The sequence below is a fragment of the Mya arenaria genome, chromosome 2, assembly GCF_026914265.1.
Source record: "Mya arenaria isolate MELC-2E11 chromosome 2, ASM2691426v1".
In the NCBI taxonomy this organism is placed as follows: Eukaryota; Metazoa; Mollusca; class Bivalvia; order Myida; family Myidae; genus Mya; species Mya arenaria.
The window spans coordinates 1,825,325-1,847,957 of NC_069123.1; the positions used below are offsets into that span (position 1 = coordinate 1,825,325).

Below are 22,633 nucleotides of genomic sequence, written 5' to 3' on the forward strand. Positions count from 1 at the left end.
TTATATCTAGGATGGTGAAAGTCAGAGGTTCGACGGAATACGGTGTCTCGATGTTTGTTTTTGGAGCTTTGGGAAACCGAATAAAATCCATTGACATCAATGGTTTCAAAGGAGAATTATCCATTAAGTACGCAAATGGGAATTTCTTAACACTAGTTTATCGTCATGGTAGGTTAAGAGGAAAATTGACCGTTAAAGACACCGACATTGGTGATCTTCATTTCATTTCCACCTTTATTTCCAAAGACTTGGCTGCAGTAAATGAAATTGTTGTAGATACCAGTATGGCAAAGGGTATAATGGATCCGACTATTGAGGAGATAACTGGAAACAAAGTAACATTAAAAAAGACAAATAAGGACCAAACCTTTGACACCAATAATGTCATTAAACTAACATTTTCGGATTTTAAGACGCCGTGAGGTTATACTCAATAATACGTATTTGAACGTAGTGGTGTGTAAGCTTAGCTCTACTCGCACTGGGGCCTTGCCAATTTGGCGACTGTTCCGATAAGATTGATAGTCATTTATGTTTTTGGAGCATAGTACACAGACGGAATGTAACCCTGGTTAGAGCTACCCTGTTTTTTTAACGTGCACTAGTGTATAAATAGCACTGTCACAGGGGAGACCCCCATTTAACGTCCCTCCTGGAAGGCGATTAGTATTTGTTTACTGCGGATGGGAATCAAACCTGCGACCCCTGGATCGACAGTCAAGTGTGTTACCACTAGACCACGGACCCGTCACATTTGAACGTTTGTGGGAATGGAGAAAATGAAATAACTTGACTGTGAAAATGGATTTAAATATTAACAAAATGCGTGTTAAAAAGATCAGCATGGCATTGATGTGTTTATTTGGATACCACTTGCGATTTAAACATGGTTTGTATGTCACTGTTTTTTTTTAATTATTTTATGTGACCTTCGTTGATCTATGGGTTCTTCGAATTGAACACAAATGAATGATGTGTTGTATTTGCCCATTTAGGCCTCTGATCATTGTGTCAATAAACAACATATAATAGAGTTCCGCTAATGGACTGGCCACTGAAGTTTCTATTGCATAAACAGAATGAACGTTTGTAAAATTTAAAAGGTGCTCATTTATGTTCTTTGGTATTTTGTTTCTTTGTTTTAGCAATGAAACATAAACACCACAGTCGTATGTGTGTTCAATGCAGATAGCGTAATCATTGAAATAAAATGTAGACACTGATATAGAAAACAATTAAATAAATAATGATCCATCATTTAATCTGCATTTGTGTTTGAATCGTTGTAAGAAGTTGCAATCATGGAGTGTATAACTGCATTCAATAAACTTATAAAGCCATTAAAGATGTGCTCGTTATTGATTGCGTTCGGGTCGTCTGACGACAACTTTTAATTTTTTTTGAAGTTCGTACATTTAAACACTCAATGCGTCAGAAAAGTTATAGTTGAATATTTCTATCATTGACACAAACATTTTTTGCGGGCTTAATTTATTGATCAGCAATTAAAACCGAGACGTACATCAATAAGCATTAATGTACATAAAACGATGCATTTATACTCCGGAATTGTTTTTTCTCTTTTCCGGTTCCCGACCTTTCCTTGTTTTGCAACCGACCCCAAATTTGCTATCAACACAGTGAGTGTATACCACGTGATAAATTACGTCATAAATGCTACGTCTGAAGGCAACTTTTTGCTTCAATGAAGACTTCAAACAAAGATAACTTAACTGTGTATTCACCATAAACTAAAACATGTGCAGTCTACCACGCTTACGGAGCCCGCCTATGGTTTTTACTGAATTTGATTGAGAGTTTAGTTTCTTCACTTCGAAAACGTTTACACTAAACGGCCGTCTGACAGAGCACTGTCAAAACATTATTTTGGAAACAGGTTTGTCGTGTTTGATGAATCATCTTATCAAACTCCGGTATTTAAAAAAGGCTGGACTCTTCAAGCGGCATAGACTCCCCTATGTTTCATTTAAAAATGGTGTAGTAGAAGAACAATTATCTTTGTTTAAAGTCTTTATTTGAAGCAAAATTTTGTCTTCCGACGTAGCATATGTGACGTAATTTATCACGTGGTATACCGACATTGTACCAGCAGACATTTTTTCTTTCTGACCGTTATTTTTTGCTCCTATTGGATAAATTTTCGGTAATTTCCTGCATGAAAAGAAAACTTAGGCCTAAAAATATTGTTTGGTTAGGGTTACATCCTTTTCAAAAGTAGGTAGGGTAGGTAGGCTTTTTTTCTTTTTATTAAGCTTTATATAAGAATGTTATTTTCATCATTGGAAAATGGTGCCAAAGTTATCTTCTGTATAAACATTTAAGGTTTTTAAAAACAAAGAGAAAAGCAATTAATGTTTTTTTTAATTTTTTTAGTTTTTCATTTTTTTCCCCAACTGAAAACAGTAGGGTCGGCGCCTATTCCGTAGGTAGGTCCGGTAACCCGAACCAAATGTTTTTTAAGGCCTTAAATACATTCAGACCGACTTGGGACAGTTTACATTGTAAAAATAGTATATACAGACACAACTTCAATTAATAAAATAATAAAACATCTCGACCTTTACTACGCTATAGATTTTGTCAGTGAAATCAGAAACAAACATTACGTTTTTCCGCCTTATACGAGGGTCAGTCATAAAGTTCCCGGACTCTGATTATGATATCGAAACTGTTTACTTTAAAACCAAAATAATACAACAGTACGGAAGACAAATGTGTTTGAAAGATGTGCTGCAAATTTTACAGGAAACAAACAATAAACGATGAAAGGCATCACCCTTTTACACATAACCATGAACAACACGGAGCACTTTGCACAGCAAACATAACGCGACATCATGTTTAACGTTACACCTTTTCAAAATATCCGCCGCACGAACGGACACATTTCCGGTGTCTCTCTACCCACTTATTAAAAATATCTCTTAACATCATATTAGGACAGTCCGGGACTTTACGAATGGCCCTCGAATGTTATTTAATTCATATGTTATCGCTTCACTTACATGAAAGACTTTATGCGGTTTTGTATTTTAAGGTACTTACTTTTAACTGTGTTTTCATTATTGCCCTCTCTCTCTCTCTCTCTCTCTCTCTCTCCCTTTCCTTCTCTCTCTCGCCCCCCCCCCCCCCTCCCCATCTCTCTCTCTCTCTCTCTCTCTCTCTCTCTCTCTCTCTCTCTCTCTCTCTCGCCCCCCCCCTCTCTCTCTTTTTCTCTCTCTCTCTATTAAATATATACATTGCATGTCTACTGATCATCAGTAATTCTAATCATATAATTCATGTAACAAGAAACATTATGATTTTAAGTTACTTAATAAATATGTTTTAATTTAATCTTGAGATATTTTTAAGACTTTGTTTACGCTAGCTTGCTAAAAGATATGAATTATTAGGGTAAGGGTTCACTCCACCCATTCTTAATCATTAAAATGTTACTTCGTGTCATCTAACTATTGCATACTTATTGAATTTCTCTTATAGTGCAGCGTACCGTTCAGGTTCATGTGAACTTAATAAGTGAATTTCATTATTTAAATACAAGTATAATTTGGTTGAACTTTAATGTAATGATGTGTACGTTCACTATTAACTTCGATATTATGATCGTATTATTCTCTTCTGTTAAATTGATGAAATTTAATAAAAGACGGTTCTTTAAAGTAATGCGCCATGCTATTGAGTCCTATTGTAATAAATAGTTGTGCTTACTTTTCCATAGTTTGTGAGGAAGTAAACTGTTTATTTGAACCGAATTGGTATTGAATAACTTGTTTGCCTAAACCGCTCCATCGAGACTTCATGAACCCCTCGGGACAGTGATTGTAAACGATTGAGCAACTTCAAAAACTATTCAAATTCGTGTCTTCCGGTTTTACATATGCAAATACTGTTATGAAATCTTTTTATTTACGTACATTTGTACTTTGTAGCTTTTTGGGGTAAATATTTGAACAATGTTGAATAATTTGGATTTTTGCAGAATTCTTCTTGCCGAAAACAGTTGTGTCTTTTTTCATGCTTTTTTCTGTGATGGTTTACTCTTTATAATGAACAAAATGAAAATTAGTGGAATTGCTGGTTTTCTAATTATTTCTGTGTGCATTGCAGTAAGTAGCAGACATTTATCATTAAACCTTTTTATTGTAGGAAAGAATGATTCACAACGAAAACTTTAAATTTGCAGTAGTGTATTAAAGTGACACTCTTATTCAAAATCAATACATGTATACACATGTAGAACAAACATTTATTTTGAGTGCTGAAACTTTAACTACTTACTAAATAATGCATTTATGGAAAATATTAATTACTGATAACAAGATTGTAACCATGTATTTAATAGCGGAATACGCAAAAATCAAATGATTGGTGAATGCTAAAAGATTTACTGTGGTCTACTGTAGTCTCATAAGGTAGAAATACCGTGTTTTAGGCTAATTTCTTTCAAATTAAACTCGGTATCCTTCATAAGAACTATTGTTTTCGACATTTATTCATCCGTTTTGGAATATTAAAACAATATTATTAATTGTGGTAAATTTTATTTGGGAGTAATCTTTAAGGAACATTAACTTTGAAGCATCTTGATTAAGTTTGTAATAATTAAGCACGTACTTATTTAATAAGTTTATAATCATTAAACCAATAGATAATGCTGTCGAAATAAAATCACCGGATTTCACAAAACTTGATATTTTCTAATAATTATACCACAAAAACTAACTTTCGGCTCTACCAAAACAGATAAAATCGCTCAAATTAACATGCCATACGGAACGTTTTGGTGTAAATTGGTAAGATAACATCCAACGATAAAAAGAACTGTTTGTTACACATTTTAAATATCAATATCACTTGAGCGTATCGTTAAAGGCACTACGGTAAAGGTAAAGCAGTCATTAAACCAGAGACACACAACGCTACAAGACCAAAACACATTAATCAAGAGAAACCACAGCTCTACTAGACCAAATACACATTAAACAAGAGACGCACAACGCCACAAGTTCAAAACACATTGAACACGAGACACACAACGCTACAAGACAAAACACATTGAACTAGAGACACACAACGCTACAAGACCAAAACACATTGAACAAGAGACACACAACGCTACAAGACCAAAACACATTGAACAAGAGACACACAACGCTACGAGACCAAAACACATATTGAACAAGAGACACACAACGCTACAAGACCAAAACACATTGAACACGAGACACACAACGCTACAAGACCAAAACACATTATACGAGAGACACACAACGCTACGAGACCAAAACACACATTGAACAAGAGACACACAACGCTACGAGACCAAAACACATTGAACAAGAGACACACAACGCTACAAGACCAAAACACATTGAACGAGAGACACACAACGCTACAAGACCAAAACACATTGCACCAGGGACACACAACGCTACGAGACCATAACATATTGAACAAGAGACACGCAACGCTACTAGACCAAAACACACATTGAACAAGAGAAACACAACGCTACGAGATCAAATACACATTGAACAAGAGACACACAACGCTACGAGATCAAAACACATTGAACTAGAGACACACAACGCTACAAGACCAAAACACATTGAACAAGAGACACACAACGCTACAAGACCAAAACACATTGAACACGAGACACACAACGCTACAAGACCAAAACACATTGAACGAGAGACACACAACGCTACAAGACCAAAACACATTGCACCAGGGACACACAACGCTACGAGACCATAACATATTGAACAAGAGACACGCAACGCTACTAGACCAAAACACACATTGAACAAGAGACACACAACGCTACAAGATCAAATACACATTGAACAAGAGACACACAACGCTACGATATCAAAACACATTGAACTAGAGACACACAACGCTACAAGACCAAAACACACATTGAACAAGAGACACACAACGCTACGAGACCAAAACACACATTGAACAAGAGACACACAACGCTACGAGACCAAAACACACATTGAACAAGAGACACACAACGCTACGAGACCAAAACACACATTGAACAAGAGACACACAATGCTACGAGACAAAAAACACACATTGAACAAGAGACACACAACGGTACAAGACCAAAACACATATTGAACAAGTGGCACACAACGCTACAAGACCACAACACACATTGAACAAAATACTCCCAACGCTACAAGACCAAAAACACATTGAACAAGAGACACACAACGCTACAAGACCAAAAAATACATTGAACAAGAGACACGCAACGCTACAAAACCAAAACACATTGAACAAGAGACACACAATGCTACAAGACCAAAAACACATCGAACAAGAGACACACAACGCTACAAGATCAAAACTCATTAAACAAGAGACACACAACGCTACAAGACCAAAACACATTGAACAAGAGACACACAACGCTACAAGACCATAACATATTGAACAAGAGACACACAACGCTACAAGACCAAAACACAATGAACAAGAGACACACAACGCTACAAGACCAAAACACATTGAACAAGAGACACACAACGCTATAAGACCAAAACACATTGAACAAGAGACACACAACGCTACAAGACCATAACATATTGAACAAGAGACACACAACGCTACAAGACCAAAACACATTGAACAAGAGACACACAACGCTACAAGACCAAAACACATTGAACAAGAGACACACAACGCTACAAGACCAAAACACATTGAACAAGAGACACACAACGCTACAAGACCATTACATATTGAACAAGAGACACACAACGCTATAAGACCAAAACACATTGAACAAGAGACACACAACGCTACAAGACCAAAACACATTGAACAAGAGACACACAACGCTACAAGACCAAAACACATTGAACAAGAGACACACAACGCTACAAGACCAAAACACACATTGAACAAGAGACACACAACGCTATAAGACCAAAACACATATTGAACAAGAGACACACAACGCTACAAGACCAAAACACATTGAACAAGAGACACACAACGCTACAAGACCAAAACACATTGAACAAGAGACACACAACGCTACAAGACCAAAACACATTGAACAAGAGACACACAACGCTACAAGACCAAAACACATTGAACAAGAGACACACAACGCTACAAGACCAAAACACATTGAACAAGAGACACACAACGCTATAAGACCAAAACACATTGAACAAGAGACACACAACGCTACAAGACCATAACGTATTGAACAAGAGACACGCAACGCTACTAGACCAAAACACACATTGCACCAGGGACACACAACGCTACAATACCAAAAACACGTTTAACAAGAGACACACAGTGCTACAAGACCAAAACACATTGTACAAGAGACACACAATGCTACAAGACCAAAACACATTGAACAAAGGACACACAACGCTACAAGACCAAAACACATTGAACAAGAGACACACAACGCTACAAGACCAAAACACATTGTACAAGAGACACACAATGCTACAAGACCAAAACACATTGAACAAAGGACACACAACGCTACAAGACCAAAACACATTGAACAAGAGACACACAACGCTACAAGACCAAAACACATTGAACAAGAGACACACAACGCTATAAGACCAAAACACATTGAACAAGAGAAGCACAACGCTACAAGTACAAAACACATTGAACAAGAGACACACAACGCTACAAGACCAAAACACATTGAACAAGAGACACACAACGCTATAAGACCAAAACACATTGAACAAGAGACACACAACGCTATAAGACCAAAACACATTGAACAAGAGACACACAACGCTACAAGACCAAAACACATTGAACAAGAGACACACAACGCTATAAGACCAAAACACATTGAACAAGAGACACACAACGCTACAAGACCATAACATATTGAACAAGAGACACGCAACGCTACTAGACCAAAACACACATTGCACCAGGGACACACAACGCTACAATACCAAAAACACGTTTAACAAGAGACACACAGTGCTACAAGACCAAAACACATTGTACAAGAGACACAGAATGCTACAAGACCAAAACACATTGAACAAGGGACACACAACGCTACAAGACCAAAACACATATTGAACAAGAGATACACAACGCTACAAGACCAAAACACATCGAAGAAGAGACACACAACGCTACAAGACCAATATACATTGAACAAGAGACACACAATGCTACAAGACCAAAACACATTGAACAAGAGACACACAATGCTACAAGACCAAAACACATTGAACAAGAGACACACAATGCTACAAGACCAAAACACATATTGAACAAGAGATACACAACGCTACGAGACCAAAACACACATTGAACACGAGACACACAACGCTACAAGACCAAAACACACATTGAACAAGAGAAACACAACCTTACATGACCAAAACACATTGAACAAGAGAAACACAACCTTACATGACCAAAACAAATTGAACAAGAGAAACACAACGCAACATGACCAAAACACATCGAACAAGAGAAACACAACGCTACAAGATCAAAACACATTGAACAAAAGACACACAACGCTACAAGATAAAAACACATTGAACAAGAGACACACAATGCTCCAAGACTAAACACAAATTGAACAAGAGAAACACAACCTTACATGACCAAAACAAATTGAACAAGAGAAACACAACGCTACAAGTCCAAACACACATTGAACAAGAGAAACACAACCTTACATGACCAAAACACATTGAACAAGAGAAACACAACCTTACATGACCAAAACACATTGAACAAGAGAAACACAACCTTACATGACCAAAACACATCGAACAAGAGAAACACAACGCTACAAGATAAAAACACATTTAACAAGAGACACACAATGCTCCAAGACTAAACACAAATTGAACAAGAGAAACACAACCTTACATGACCAAAACACATTGAACAAGAGAAACACAACGCTACATGACCAAAACACATCGAACAGGAGAAACACAACGCTACAAGATCAAAACACATCGAACAAGAGACACACAACGCTACAAGACCAAAACACATTGAACAAGAGACACACAACGCTACAAGATAAAAACACATTGAACAAGAGACACACAATGCTCCAAGACTAAACACAAATTGAACAAGAGAAACACAACCTTACATGACCAAAACAAATTGAACAAGAGAAACACAACGCTACAAGTCCAAACACACATTGAACAAGAGAAACACAACCTTACATGACCAAAACACATTAAACAAGAGAAACACAACCTTACATGACCAAAACACATTGAACAAGAGAAACACAACCTTACATGACCAAAACACATCGAACAAGAGAAACACAACGCTACAAGATAAAAACACATTTAACAAGAGACACACAATGCTCCAAGACTAAACACAAATTGAACAAGAGAAACACAACCTTACATGACCAAAACAAATTGAACAAGAGAAACACAACGCTACAAGTCCAAACACACATTGAACAAGAGAAACACAACCTTACATGACCAAAACACATCGAACAAGAGAAACACAACCTTACATGACCAAAACACATTGAACAAGAGAAACACAACCTTACATGACCACAACAAATTGAACAAGAGAAACACAACGCTACAAGTCCAAACACACATTGAACAAGAGAAACACAACGCAACATGACCAAAACACATCGAACAAGAGAAACACAACGCTACATGACCAAAACACATCGAACAAGAGAAACACAACGCTACAAGATCAAAACACATTAAACATGAGAAACACAACGCTACAAGACCAAAACACATTAAACAAGAGAAACACAACCTTACATGACCAAAACACATCGAACAAGAGAAACACAACGCTACAAGATCAAAACACATTAAACATGAGAAACACAACGCTACAAGACCAAAACACATTAAACAAGAGAAACACAACCTTACATGACCAAAACACATCGAACAAGAGAAACACAACGCTACAAGACCAACACACATCGCTTCGGGCTTCTTATTATTGAACGTTTAAAAAAATATTGTTTACACAGAGTTTGCCTCCAGAAATATCCCAGCCACCCACTATAAGTATCAGCGAGAACAACGTGGCGTTTCAACTGCTGCATACGTTCAACGTCACAGCTGTAGATGATGACGCGCTCAGCTGTGACGTCAGTGATACTTCTCCTTTTTCAGAGGCATTTGGCTTTTGGGTTTACAATGGAGGTTAGTTTTGTTTGTCTATGATTTAGCCAAGCTTAAACCATCACTAAACTAGCCTGCACAATGTGTACCTTTCATGGACAGGGAACGCACGTCACTTATGTACGGTATTTCATAAAAATGTCTATACAAGGTAAACCAATATTGGCATCAGAATGTGTAATAGGCCTATATACAGTCGAGACCCATTGGCTCGATATCGTTTTTCTCGTTGGTTCGAACTGGATGTAAAGGATCAATTTTGTTTTACTCTTTGTAAGCATTCCCTCTTGGCTCGATATTTTCTTTACATTTTACAGACCGTGCCAAGGCGGTACAGTTCTTCACACGTAGTTTTTTTATATACATGTATAGTATATGTACTGTGTTGTTTGCGTAGTTTTGAGCTGTTGTTTTATGTTTCTTGTTTTTGATTGTTTGTTTTTGTGTTCTATGTGTTTGGCATTGAATCTGTACCATTTAACAGGGTTAATGTTTAAACTTCGACTGCTGTACTTGTTTTTTAGTTTACATATAAATATTGTAAACATATCGTCGAATAATATTGGCGACTTTTAAAAAAATATATATATTGTGATATGTCAGGGTTTATTCTACATTGAATATGATTCCGTTTGTCTTCTGCTTTTCTTTTGCAGCCTATCGCTTGTATTTAATGAACGACCCTGGGCTTGACTACAGTGTGACGTCAAGTTACGTCATCACAGTCACGTGTGAGGATAGCTATGGCAACGCATCCGTTGACGTCACTGTATTTGTCATTCCAAATTTACCGCCCACATTTGATAATTTGCCAGGTAAATTCAAATGTTTTATGAATGCAATTCTTTTACGAGAATAAAGTAACATTTTAAATAATAACCAAACAATAAGATAATTGTTTGTTAGCGATATTTTTCACTGTTTTGAAATTTTAGCCCGCTCTCAGTTCCAAATCAAACGTTAGCGCGCACAAGGTTGGAACACAATTTCAACGACGTCAATGACGTCACGTGCGCATAGAAATAGGGGCGTTATCTAAAAGTGTTATTGAATGCCTTTAACTCCAATTTTAGGCATATTATAAAACAAGTTTGTTTTACACCACTTGCGAAATATATCTTTGCTGCTGACTGGTCGAAATATATACTACGATCTTACATTGATACAAACAATTATCCTCTATAATTTGAACGTTTGATCATTTTTTATCATTGAACAAGCATTTTGTTTACATTTCAAACGAGATTATTATCTACCATAATCTATCTGAATACCATTAAAATTCCATTTTAGCTGACAAAAACCAGAACGCGGCCTCTACCAAGTTGAAGTCAACAATCTACACCGTCTTGGCGTCTGATAATGACAGTTCCCTTCTGACGTTTTCAATGACGTCAGATCCGGAGGAACCCGACCTGTTTGAAATAAATTCCGGTGAATACAGCTTATTAAGTCATAAAATATTATACAATTTTTTAACTTATTAGCTGTGAAACATGCTGTCATATTGACCAAAATATTATTATAATGATTTTGCATCAATATAAATAACATGCATGTGTATTTCATAGCTTATAAGTAAAAAACAGTTTTATCAAATTATATCGTATGATATAGATGTTATTGACCAATATGACAGTATTCAAATGAGAGTTATCGTCCTTAAACGAACCTAAACAAACATGGATATCGTAGATAAAATAGAATAATATCCATTTAAAATTTATTTTAAAGAAACTTGTGTCTATGTATGCATGTCAGACAACCGCAGTTTTCACAGATACACATTTCGTGTTAGTGTGTATTTTTTTTTTCATTTTTGTCGTACAGATACTAAATTTGCGATTGTACTTTCAGTTTCGGGAAAAATCAGCGCAAAGAAAGACTTCAAATACGCAGTCGACAGCGCCTACGTGCTAACCGTTAACGTGAATGACGGCAAGGACGTAACGTCAGAAACGTTCACCGTGTTTATTAACAGTACGTTATTACTTTTGGTTTTAGCGGCGTTTTATAATAAATTGTTGACACATCAAGCTAAAGTTGTATAGAATAAATGGCAAATTGACAGTACACTAGCGGATCCAAACGGGGGGGGGGACCCGCCGCACGCCCAACCTCCACCCCCCCCCCCCCCAAAAAAAATAAAATAAAAATATATCGTCAAACTTTACCTTTTTTTCAACATTGGAAAAAAGTAATGAAGAGTAATACAATACCTCCTAAATGCGCAATATCGGACTAGAAATTGTTTTAAAAAAGTGGGGACTACCACCAAACCACCATGCAAACATATTAGACCAAATAATTTTCGGTTATTTCGGCAGGACGCAATTCAAAAGGTTACGCACTAGAGTTACGCCCCTTCTAACGTCAATTCCTGGATTTGCCCCTGTAGAACGTTGAATTTAAAAAGCATCCCGTCGTGTTTAGCTAGAGTTTTCATCGAAATCAAATACGGGTTATACAATGGCGAAAACCGGGCGGGCGGGCGTTAACAATTCTGCGGTTAAGTTTTCATTTTATGTAATTAAATCAAGAGTTTTTGTCCAATGGTTATCAAACTTGGTCAGACTATTTGTCACTATGTTATCTTGAATATGGGTCATCTCTCTCGGGTCAAAAACTAGGTCACTAGTTCAAATCTTTAGAAGAAATATTTAACGGTAATAAATTCAACAATTTTTATCAAATCTTGATAAAACATGGTCAGAATGCTTGTCTGCATTATATATTGCATTTTTTTTTTTTAATATGGGTCAACCCGGGTCAAAATTTAGGTCATTAGGTCAAATCTTAGGAAAAATAAATCCGCGTAATAAATTCAACGTTTTTTTTCCATATCTTGATGAAACTTGGTCAGAATATTTGTCTGCATGTTATCTTGCTCATTTTTTATATCGGTCACCGCGGGTCAAATTCTACGTCACAAGGCCAAATCTCAGGAAAATCTTTCCACGTCATAAATAAAAAAAGTCAAATCTTTATGAAACTTGGACAGTATATTTGTCTTCATAATATCTTGAAAGTTCTTTAATATGGGTCATCCCCGGTCAAAATCAAGGTCACAAGGTCAAATCTTAGGAGAAAGAATTCCACGGTCATAAAAAAATGAGAGAGAGGGTACCAGTGATATAAAAAATCAGTAGCAAAGAGGTATCCCGTGCCGCTGCAAAACCGAAAGTAGGGTGTTTTTATGAATTTACCACATATTTTAGACTATTAGTTGCCATTTGTATGAATATGATATATAAATGAATACATGTAATGTGTATGGGGTGTACATAATCAAACCAGTGGTTCATTTAAGCCCGCAGAACATACAGAGGCGGTGGGCGAGGCAAGACATATCGATATTGTGTAGCTTATTGTGGAGTTGCAGTAATTGAAAAATGGGCACATTACAAAAAAGACATAGCTATAACATTCTAGTGTTCCGTGGTATACTTCTTTTGCACATGACAACAGTCCAACAGTTGAATGAACATTTACTGGCTTGTTGTCCATCGTCGATTTATTTTCAGCAGAGAACGACCGTTGCATGTGCAAAGAGGGTACCGTTTCAGTAGATTTCGCAAAGAGGGTACCGATATGGATACGCATCGTGACAAGTCGAAAAACAAAACAAGACGTGTATAATTTCCTGAGTTTTTCCAATCATATAATGTTGCAGACGTGAACACAGTGCCTGTCATCAACAACCTACCGGCGGCCATACAGAAGAACGAGGACACTTCCACTAACGGGAACTTACTTATCCTTGACCTTGATGACACAGGGTCAGGAGCTGTCAGAGTGACCTTCACCGTTAACCCGCCAGAATACACTGATATGTTCTACATTCACAACAAAAGTATGAGTCCTTATAACTGTTTCCTTCTGAACGTTTGTATTGATGTAGCGATGAAAGATCGTTCTCGATTTCCTAATTTTATGGAAAGCTGATACTAATTATTTACCCAGGTTTACGAAATATCAAGAAAGATCTTGAATAATTGTTTTTTTTGGTTGTTACGAATTAGGTGAAGTTCACTGTTTCCATTAAGATACCCAAATTTTGTGAAATTTCTTGATTGCTCTCATTCTTAACCTGGTTTCGTCTCTTTTTAGAAAGTTTGTATTCATAGTAACTCACACAAAACACAAAGTTCTGTTTTTAGATTGGCGCACTTTCTGCATCTTAGTATCTAGAACTAGGGACGAATTATTGATTGAAAGTGAGAACATAATATAAAAGATTTAAAATTAGTAAAAGGCATGCATCTGAAAAAAATTATATGCAATTTCAGACACGCTAAAATTGACGACGAGTTTTAACTATGAAGAATGCAGCTACTTTGCAATACAGTTTTACGCCAGTGACGATGAAGTGACGTCAGAGGCGTATCTTCTCACAATTACCGTCATTGACGTCAATGAGCGTTGCTACTTCACGCCGGAAGTTTACTACGTATACATGTACGAAGGAAATGTAAGACTTGGATTATTGAATATATATACTGCTTTTTTGTATTTGCGTGCGTGGATGCGTGCGTGTGTGCGTGCGTGCGAACAAGCCACTGGATTTTTGGATATATATATAGATATATATAATTATATGTATATATATATATACTGTTTCTTTTTAGTGTGCGTGCGTATGTATGTGCGTGCGTTCGTTCGTGCGTGCGTGCGTATGTGCGTGTGTGCGTGCGTGCGTGAGTGAGTGAGTGCGTGCGTGTGTGCGTGCGAATCAGCAACAGCTCAAACGTTTGGTTTTGCAAACGTTTTGTTCACTGTATTCCGTTCATAAAACTACGTGACGTAGTGGATTCATTTGATGACTTCACGCATATTGATCTACATTTCCAGCCAATAAGTTTGCCTATCTGTCTTCAATAAGTATCGCGCTTAATCGTTACGGATTGCAATTTTACAGCTATAAATATAAACTAAACTTACAGTTAATGAAATCTCTCGCTGGGCTTGAAGTCATAATTTGGTTCCCCGCCTACTTACAACACGTTATAATAGTTAACACAATGTTAAAATTTTAATGGCTCAGCCCTTCTTAATCGTTAAAATTTTACACAATAAGTTTTAACTATTACTATACAGACATGACGTCATAATTTGGTTCCCCGCCTGCTGACATCACGTTTTAGTCCGTCAGTCTTAATCATGAAGATTTTACAAATTATATATAAAGTTGCTCCCTTTGTTTGTATATTTCAAAAATAAAACAAGTACACCAATACCCAAAGTAGAGTGAACAAAATACTCGGATCTGATTGGTCCGCATGAAGCGATGAGCTATAAAAAGAACTCTTAAAAAATATATATCAACATGGAAAAATGATATACCCTTGAAAATATCTTTCCGTGGAATTAAGACCATATAACAACAACAAGTTGGATAAAAATATGTTTTCTACTTCTAAAAAGTTTTGACTTTTAAACCTGACGCCAAAACTAGGATCATTGTTTCATTTGTAATAAATGTTATTTTCTTGGAAATGATTTTTTCTCCTTATAGAGTGGCACTGGTAAAGTTGCTCCAGGATTTAGCGTTGACGACGAAGACGTCGGTGATACGTTTACCATATCTATTGATCAGACATATTCAACCGAAAGCACGTATTTTGCCTTCGACGCAACGACCGGGATGATAAGCCTTGCGTTGAACTATGACGTTGACGCAAACGTTCACTCTACGAACGTTACGTTAATATTCGTCTGTACAGATAACTATGGGTTGACAGGTATGAAAACTTATGAACAAGATCGTGAGTATTTCCAAACAGCCTGTAGTTATGTTTCCATTTTGGTTTTAACAGTTGGTGTGATAATGAATCAACCATTGAAAGTACGATTTAAAAAGGCTTGACCATGATTCGAAAGGTTTGATTACATATTGTCTTCATTTGAGGATGTATTGTTCAGTCGAACCTCGTTGGCTCGAACTCGCTTTGGTCGATTTCCTCGTTGGCTCGAACTAGTTATTGAAACCCTTTTTTACTATATGTGCACATATAAATGGACCGGATGGCTCTTCAGGGTAAAATCAATGTATAAAATTATGTATTTTCAACAATCGTAGCTCATAGTGTCGCTCTAGTTTACGGATACTTCATTTGTAAACTTACTTGTACCTGTAGGTACTTTTAAATGTACCTGTAATTGTGGAGTTATAGGAAAAGCAAAGAAGTCATTAATCTTATTTTCAATACTTCATTCAAACTGTTGACTGTAACCGGAATATCTTTGTTGCTATATAATGCAAGGCCTTTGACGGTGTAAACACGTCAACGGAAACGAGGTTTCAGCATTAATCACTGCTTTAACTTGTTTAACCGTATCCGGTTCATCTAGTTATGTAAATATATACGTTATTAACTTTGTACAGTCTTGAAAATGTCGAAAGCGTGTATACCAATAGTGCAACTTTTCAAAAAGTCTGAAGACACAACGTTCACACTCAAAATACACACTTTTTTAACAAATGTAAAAAAACATTTTCACATATATTATAAATAAGGATATTTAGCCGTGATGACGTCGACAACATAAGCCAAATTAATTATAAATGACTCTTGTCCACGTCGTCGCTAGAAAGCCCTGGCCCCAATACCACGAAAAATACTTAAGTCAAATCTCAAACTCAATCTCAACGCATTGTTCCACCTTACACTATGACATTATTAAGAATTACTAATGTTTTACAATTTTTAAAACCACATTCTCACATGCATTATGCTAACTAACATGATTGCTCAATATTCTAAAGAAAAATATTTCTACAGCACAAAATGTACTTGAGTAAAATTCTTAAATAATAAATTGGACTCAAGCACATTTTTTGCTCTCAAACTTTTTTTCTATACAATATTTACCAAATTTTGTATCAACATAATGCATGAAAGAATGCGATTATAAAAAGGGTAAAACATTTACAATTTTGAATCATATGATGCTGTAATTAAATAAAAAGAGTTGAGACTGAGATTGAGATTTTTCTTGAGTATTTTCTTGATATTGGGGCCTGGAGCCGTTGTCAAGGTGCGCCAAATAACGATGGTCATTCTAACTTAGGAAGCATTAAGAGATCCGTCTGTCAGATTTTAGAACCATTATAGTCTTGAGGACATCACCATTGGCAGCTCAATGGCGCCCGTCGGTCTTATTCAAAAACTTTAATAAGTCCCAGGGCGTTGTTAATGGCTGGTCAATGGCGCCCGTCGGTCTGATTTTAAAACATTTGGAAGTCTTGACGTCGTTGTTAGGCCAGTCAGGTCAAACCCGTCTTTCTTATTTTAGAACAATCTGACGGACGTCCTCATCAGGCAATTAAGACCCGTGGCAACCGTGTGTCTAATTTTAGAACATTAATGCTGAACACGTCATTAGCGGAAGCGAAATGACGCACGTCTTTCTATTTTAAGAACAATTAAGAGTTCTGACGATGACGTCAGCGAAAGCCATGTGAAGCCCTTCTACCTAATTCTAGATTAGTCATGAGTGTTGACGACTTTGTTAGCGAAAGCCAAATAAAGATGTTTGTGATGTCAGAACAATATTCTGGCATAGCTACTTCGCTTACGGCAGCCAAATGACTCTTGGTGCTCGTCTTTCTGAGTTTAGAATAAAAAAACAAATATGGCTACGTCATCAACGGAAACCAAATGGCGTTAACCTGTTTAGTTTTAGAACAATCAAGAGTCCTGGCAACGGCGTAAGCGTATCTGAAATGCGCTTGCCTAATTGCTTTTAGAATGATCTTCATGCCAACATCGTCAACACAGGCAAGATGACGTTTTTTCTCTCAAATAAAGAGTCATACGTGTATTAATACAACTGTAAACGCATTTTGTTGTAGGTACGGCCACCGTCAGCGTTACCGTAAAAGACGTCAACGACAATGTGCCGACGTTTGGAAACGTTGCCTACCTGACGGAAATCAACCAGTATGACGGCCCTTCCACCACTGTTGTGCAAACAGGGGGCTACGTCACGGACCTAGGTTCAGTTAAAATACATAATATTTTTAAGATGGAGCACGTGTCATCAAAGTCTTGTCAAATGTGCATGTAACAAAAGAACAAGGCTTAATCATTAAGAATTTCAACATTCGCGGGTGTTTAAAGAGCCGCCTACTGCCACTTATCCGATACACACTTCCTGCGTCAGTTTTTGCTTTGACAATGATGTCAATGTGTCAGCCAATATGGTAGTGTTCTAAGACTGTTAGATGACCTGAAATAATATTTTAATGATTAAGAAGGACTCCTCCGCAACGTTCATTCCGCCCATTCTTAATCATTAAAATGTTATTTCATGTCGTCTTACTATTATTTAATATGAAAGCGCATTTTCGACATCTTACTATGACTTAGCCGTACAAAAGACATAATGTAAAGCTATGTGTGAATCCTACAGATTCAGGAGACAACGGAATATTTGAGCTCACGTGGACGGAAGTGACGATTGGTTCAGCGAACCATTTCCTGTTCACACCAACCGGCGGTGTGATCCTAAAGGTATATCAGCCAGAATTGGGTGTTTCGAAACGTTTCGAAGCCGATCTAGGGCAATAATAAATAAACATGTTTGGACTAAGAGTCGACTCATAGTGTTTTCTTGTCAATTTATTCTACAGGCTAATGAACATACTCAGATTTTCACTGATAAATCTAACGGATTGTTATGGAATACGGCCCCTATAATGACTATTGATACATCTGTAAACAAACATTAGTTTTTGTTAACAATGCAAAGCTTTGAGATAGAAAATAGAACCATTCTTGAAAAAATGTCATCAATCGGAAAACTTCGGCCATTATCCAACAGAATTGACGAAGCTCGAAGCTTGCCGGAGATGGCCGAGTTGTTTCGATTGAAAGTTCATATCTTGTTTTAAGGTATATCCGGCGGAAGTTATGACATTCGGGGACACTCATCGTTTCTTGGTAACGGCCACAGATAAAGGGAACCCTTCCCTGGCTTCCACTGCAACACTTGACATCATCTATGTGGTTAGTTATCTTTGAAGTTTAAGTCAATTGTAACCACGCCCCAAGGTCCGGGGGTATACCGGGGATAGCGGGGGAAATAAGCCGTGATTTTACCTTCCAAGTGGCCCCGCAGTGCCGAGTGAATGCTTAATTTTTGTTTCCGCGCCAAAAATAGCGGGGAATGGGCCTTACCTAGGATATGCCCGGGTGGTGGGGATTTAACCAGCAATTTGTCCTCGCAGTGCGGGGATTTTACCTGGGATTGGCTGGACCGAAAGTCAAAGTCCCCGCTATTCCCCGGACCTGGGGGTGCCGTGGTCACAACTGACTGGTGCATAGAGGACCATCTCAAAGATTGATTGATAATATTAAGCGCACAGTTTTCTGTTTAGTATGTGTTTTACTCCGTCATGCAATCATAAATAGTGTTGATATAACCGTCTGGGGCTAATTAAAACGCATCCGGCGCTCCGCCTTAAAATTGTCCGAGTGAGCGTATCATCAAGAAAGTATGCGTATAATGCACTATTTTAGACTAAATTTAGCCGAATGTTTCATGGTAGAGAGGACCTTACCTCCATGCCATGTTAAAAGCATATTTAGGGAATTCCTTGTGAAGTGGACGCAAACCCCAATGTGCGCTCTTTAAATGCACTCCCTCTAACGTCAAAACCTTTAATCGACTATGTAAAACACATGCAAGACTCATTTTTCACGGAAATAAACAATTCAATTCAAACTTAAACGCTCTACTATTTTTTACATCCATTTTGAATTTTACATCTGAAATTTCTAGGAGGTATATTTAACATCAACGACGACGGTTGCAGTGACGTCAACGACGGAAGAAACGTCATTTTGGTCGAAAGCGGAGAACATCGGCTTGGTGGCTGCTTGTGGGGGCCTTGGTGTGGCGTTGGCGTCCATAGCCACTGTCTTAGCTGTTCGAATATGTAAAGGAAAAATGTTAGTTGTGATTGTTTCGCGAATAGCGGTCTACGAGTTGATAGTCTATATATTTATTAAGAACCTTCCATGCGCGTGCGCATTCAGGTCGCATAAAATACCCGTGCACTTCAGCCGCCGTCTGCGCGTGCTATCCTGCCAAATTTTCCGATCAACAAGGGTTTTGTTTACGAAACACCTTTGTTCGTTTTGTCTATAACTGGGCACAATTTATGCACTACAATGTATTATGTTTAACTCATATGACTTTATGATGAAAAACCAAAAAAGGCATATGATATGTTGATGAAATGATGGAAAAAAACCTTTTATAAATGCTTATTTTTTTTTCAATTCATAGCTACGTGGTCATAAACTTCCCCAGTTAAAAAGCGCAAAGAAATCGCTTATATTTTAATCTGCACACAAAGTATATTCTGATTTGGTCTTTGATTATTAAGAATGCATTAAAATGTGTCCGTTTAAGTAATTTAACAAACTAAGAAATGCTTTTATACTTGTTATACATGCCTGATCAAATATTAAACAATAACACTAAGAATGACAAATTAAACACTTACTGTGCATTTTCATATTCAAGATGCGATATTGCTCTTTCATTTTCAGACCAAAAAAGATTCCATCGAAACCGACGACAAAAGTTTCGCCGTAAGTTTATAACTATGTGCTCATTTCTGTAATCAGACCCTATTTATTTATAAAAACTTTTATGCTTTTAATAATACCAACATGCTTGTGAAACGAAATATCCCACGCATTTTAATGTTTTATGTTGGACTCTTAGTAAAAAAACTTGTGTAAAAATAGCATATGCACATCAAAACAATTGATCATACATTTACATATATGCACATAAATAGTAAGTGTTTATTTAATTTGCATTATTTTTCCAGAAAACCGAATCCTAAATCGGAGTCATTTGACTTCTGGAGTTCAAGTATGTGTTGTTGTTTTTTATTGAATTAAAAAGTCTTTTTTTTTGCTTTCCAACATTTCAATGTCATTCATACAATGCGCTTTTTAATATTTATTAAATTTATCATATTTTCTGAAGATAAATATGACATGAAGTAGTACCAGTTATTACAACAACAACAACAACAACAACAACAACAACAACAACAACAACACACCACCACCACCAAAACAACAATAACAACAACAACAACAACTATAACAGCAACACAACAACACACCACCACCAACAAGAACAGCAACAATTACAACAACACAGCAACAACACACCACCACCACCACCACCAACAACAACAACAATTACAACAACAGCAAAATCATCATCATCATCAGCAGCAGCAGAAGCAACAACAGCAACAATGTATAACAATAACAACAACAACATCTTTGTTTGGTGTAACCGGCAATTTTGTATTGCAACAACCAAGATACAACATTAACAACAACAACAACAACAACTACTACAACAACAATAATAATAATAAATATAATAATAATAATTGTAATAATAATAATAATAATAATAATAATAATAATAATAATAATAATAATAATAAAAATGATACTTTTGTAAACGTTTATTTCCAGAGCCAAACGAGATTGGGAAAGTTGCGCACAAGGGAATGCCTTCACCAAATGTGTAAGCACCACGGCCGATGTTTATTACGTATTTTTTTCTAACCATCAATTAAACAAAGTCATATTTAAAAATTAAATCCCTCCTTGTGCGAGTTCATTTAACATGAAAAAGGATGCAATGAAATGTTATAGTTAATAAGATACATGCATGTTCTTGAAATTCGACCATTTTTTCGGATTACTTAAAAAAATGTTTTAGTATTTACATTAAACGAATACAATCCTGATTTATTGTTGTTCTTTTAAAACAAATCAAGAGCCTCTTATACATAAATGTTATATACCGCCCCGATAGCTCAGTCGATAGTACAGTGGTAGAGCGTTGCTTCGCATACAGCAGGTCGGGGCTTCAAACCCCGGCCGCGTCAAACCGAAAGATGTTAAAATATCATACCAGTATATACCTTGCCTAGCGATCGGCATAAAAATGGTAGTTTGCTCTGAATGTACTCCATATCTTCTTCCTTATGGACCTTTATATACATGTGTGTATTGTCTCTTGAAAAATGTTGAGTTATTGACCTTTGTATACAAATGTGTATTTTTTCCGGTAACATGTTTATTCATGAGTTATGGGCCTTTGCATACATGTGTGTATTGTCTCTGGAAACATGGTAATTCCAGAGTTATGCCCCTTTGTATATATGTTTTATCTCTCAAAACATGCTGATTCCAGAGATATGTCCCCTTTGTATACATGAGTGTATTGTCTCTTAAACATGTTAATTCCAGAGTTAAGGTCCTGTGTAAACATGAGTGTAGAAACATGTCTGGAAACATGCTAATTCCAGAGTTATGGACCTTTGTATACATGTGTGTATTGTCTCTGGAAACATGCTTATTCCAGAG

General features: G+C 36.8%; 1 protein-coding gene across 1 annotated transcript; it reads left to right on the forward strand.

The window, feature by feature from the left end:
• Window positions 1–284: 284 nt before the first annotated feature.
• Window positions 285–21,789, forward strand: LOC128205115 (cadherin-23-like). Its single transcript, XM_052906555.1, has 13 exons — window positions 285–335; window positions 10,061–10,235; window positions 10,871–11,029; window positions 11,508–11,648; window positions 12,072–12,194; window positions 13,888–14,067; window positions 14,504–14,685; window positions 15,730–15,955; window positions 18,070–18,213; window positions 18,630–18,730; window positions 20,001–20,170; window positions 21,064–21,107; window positions 21,734–21,789. Exons 1-13 carry the CDS (start codon window positions 285–287, stop codon window positions 21,787–21,789), a joined length of 1,752 nt encoding a protein of 583 aa, XP_052762515.1.
• The last annotated feature ends 844 nt before the right edge of the window (window positions 21,790–22,633 follow it).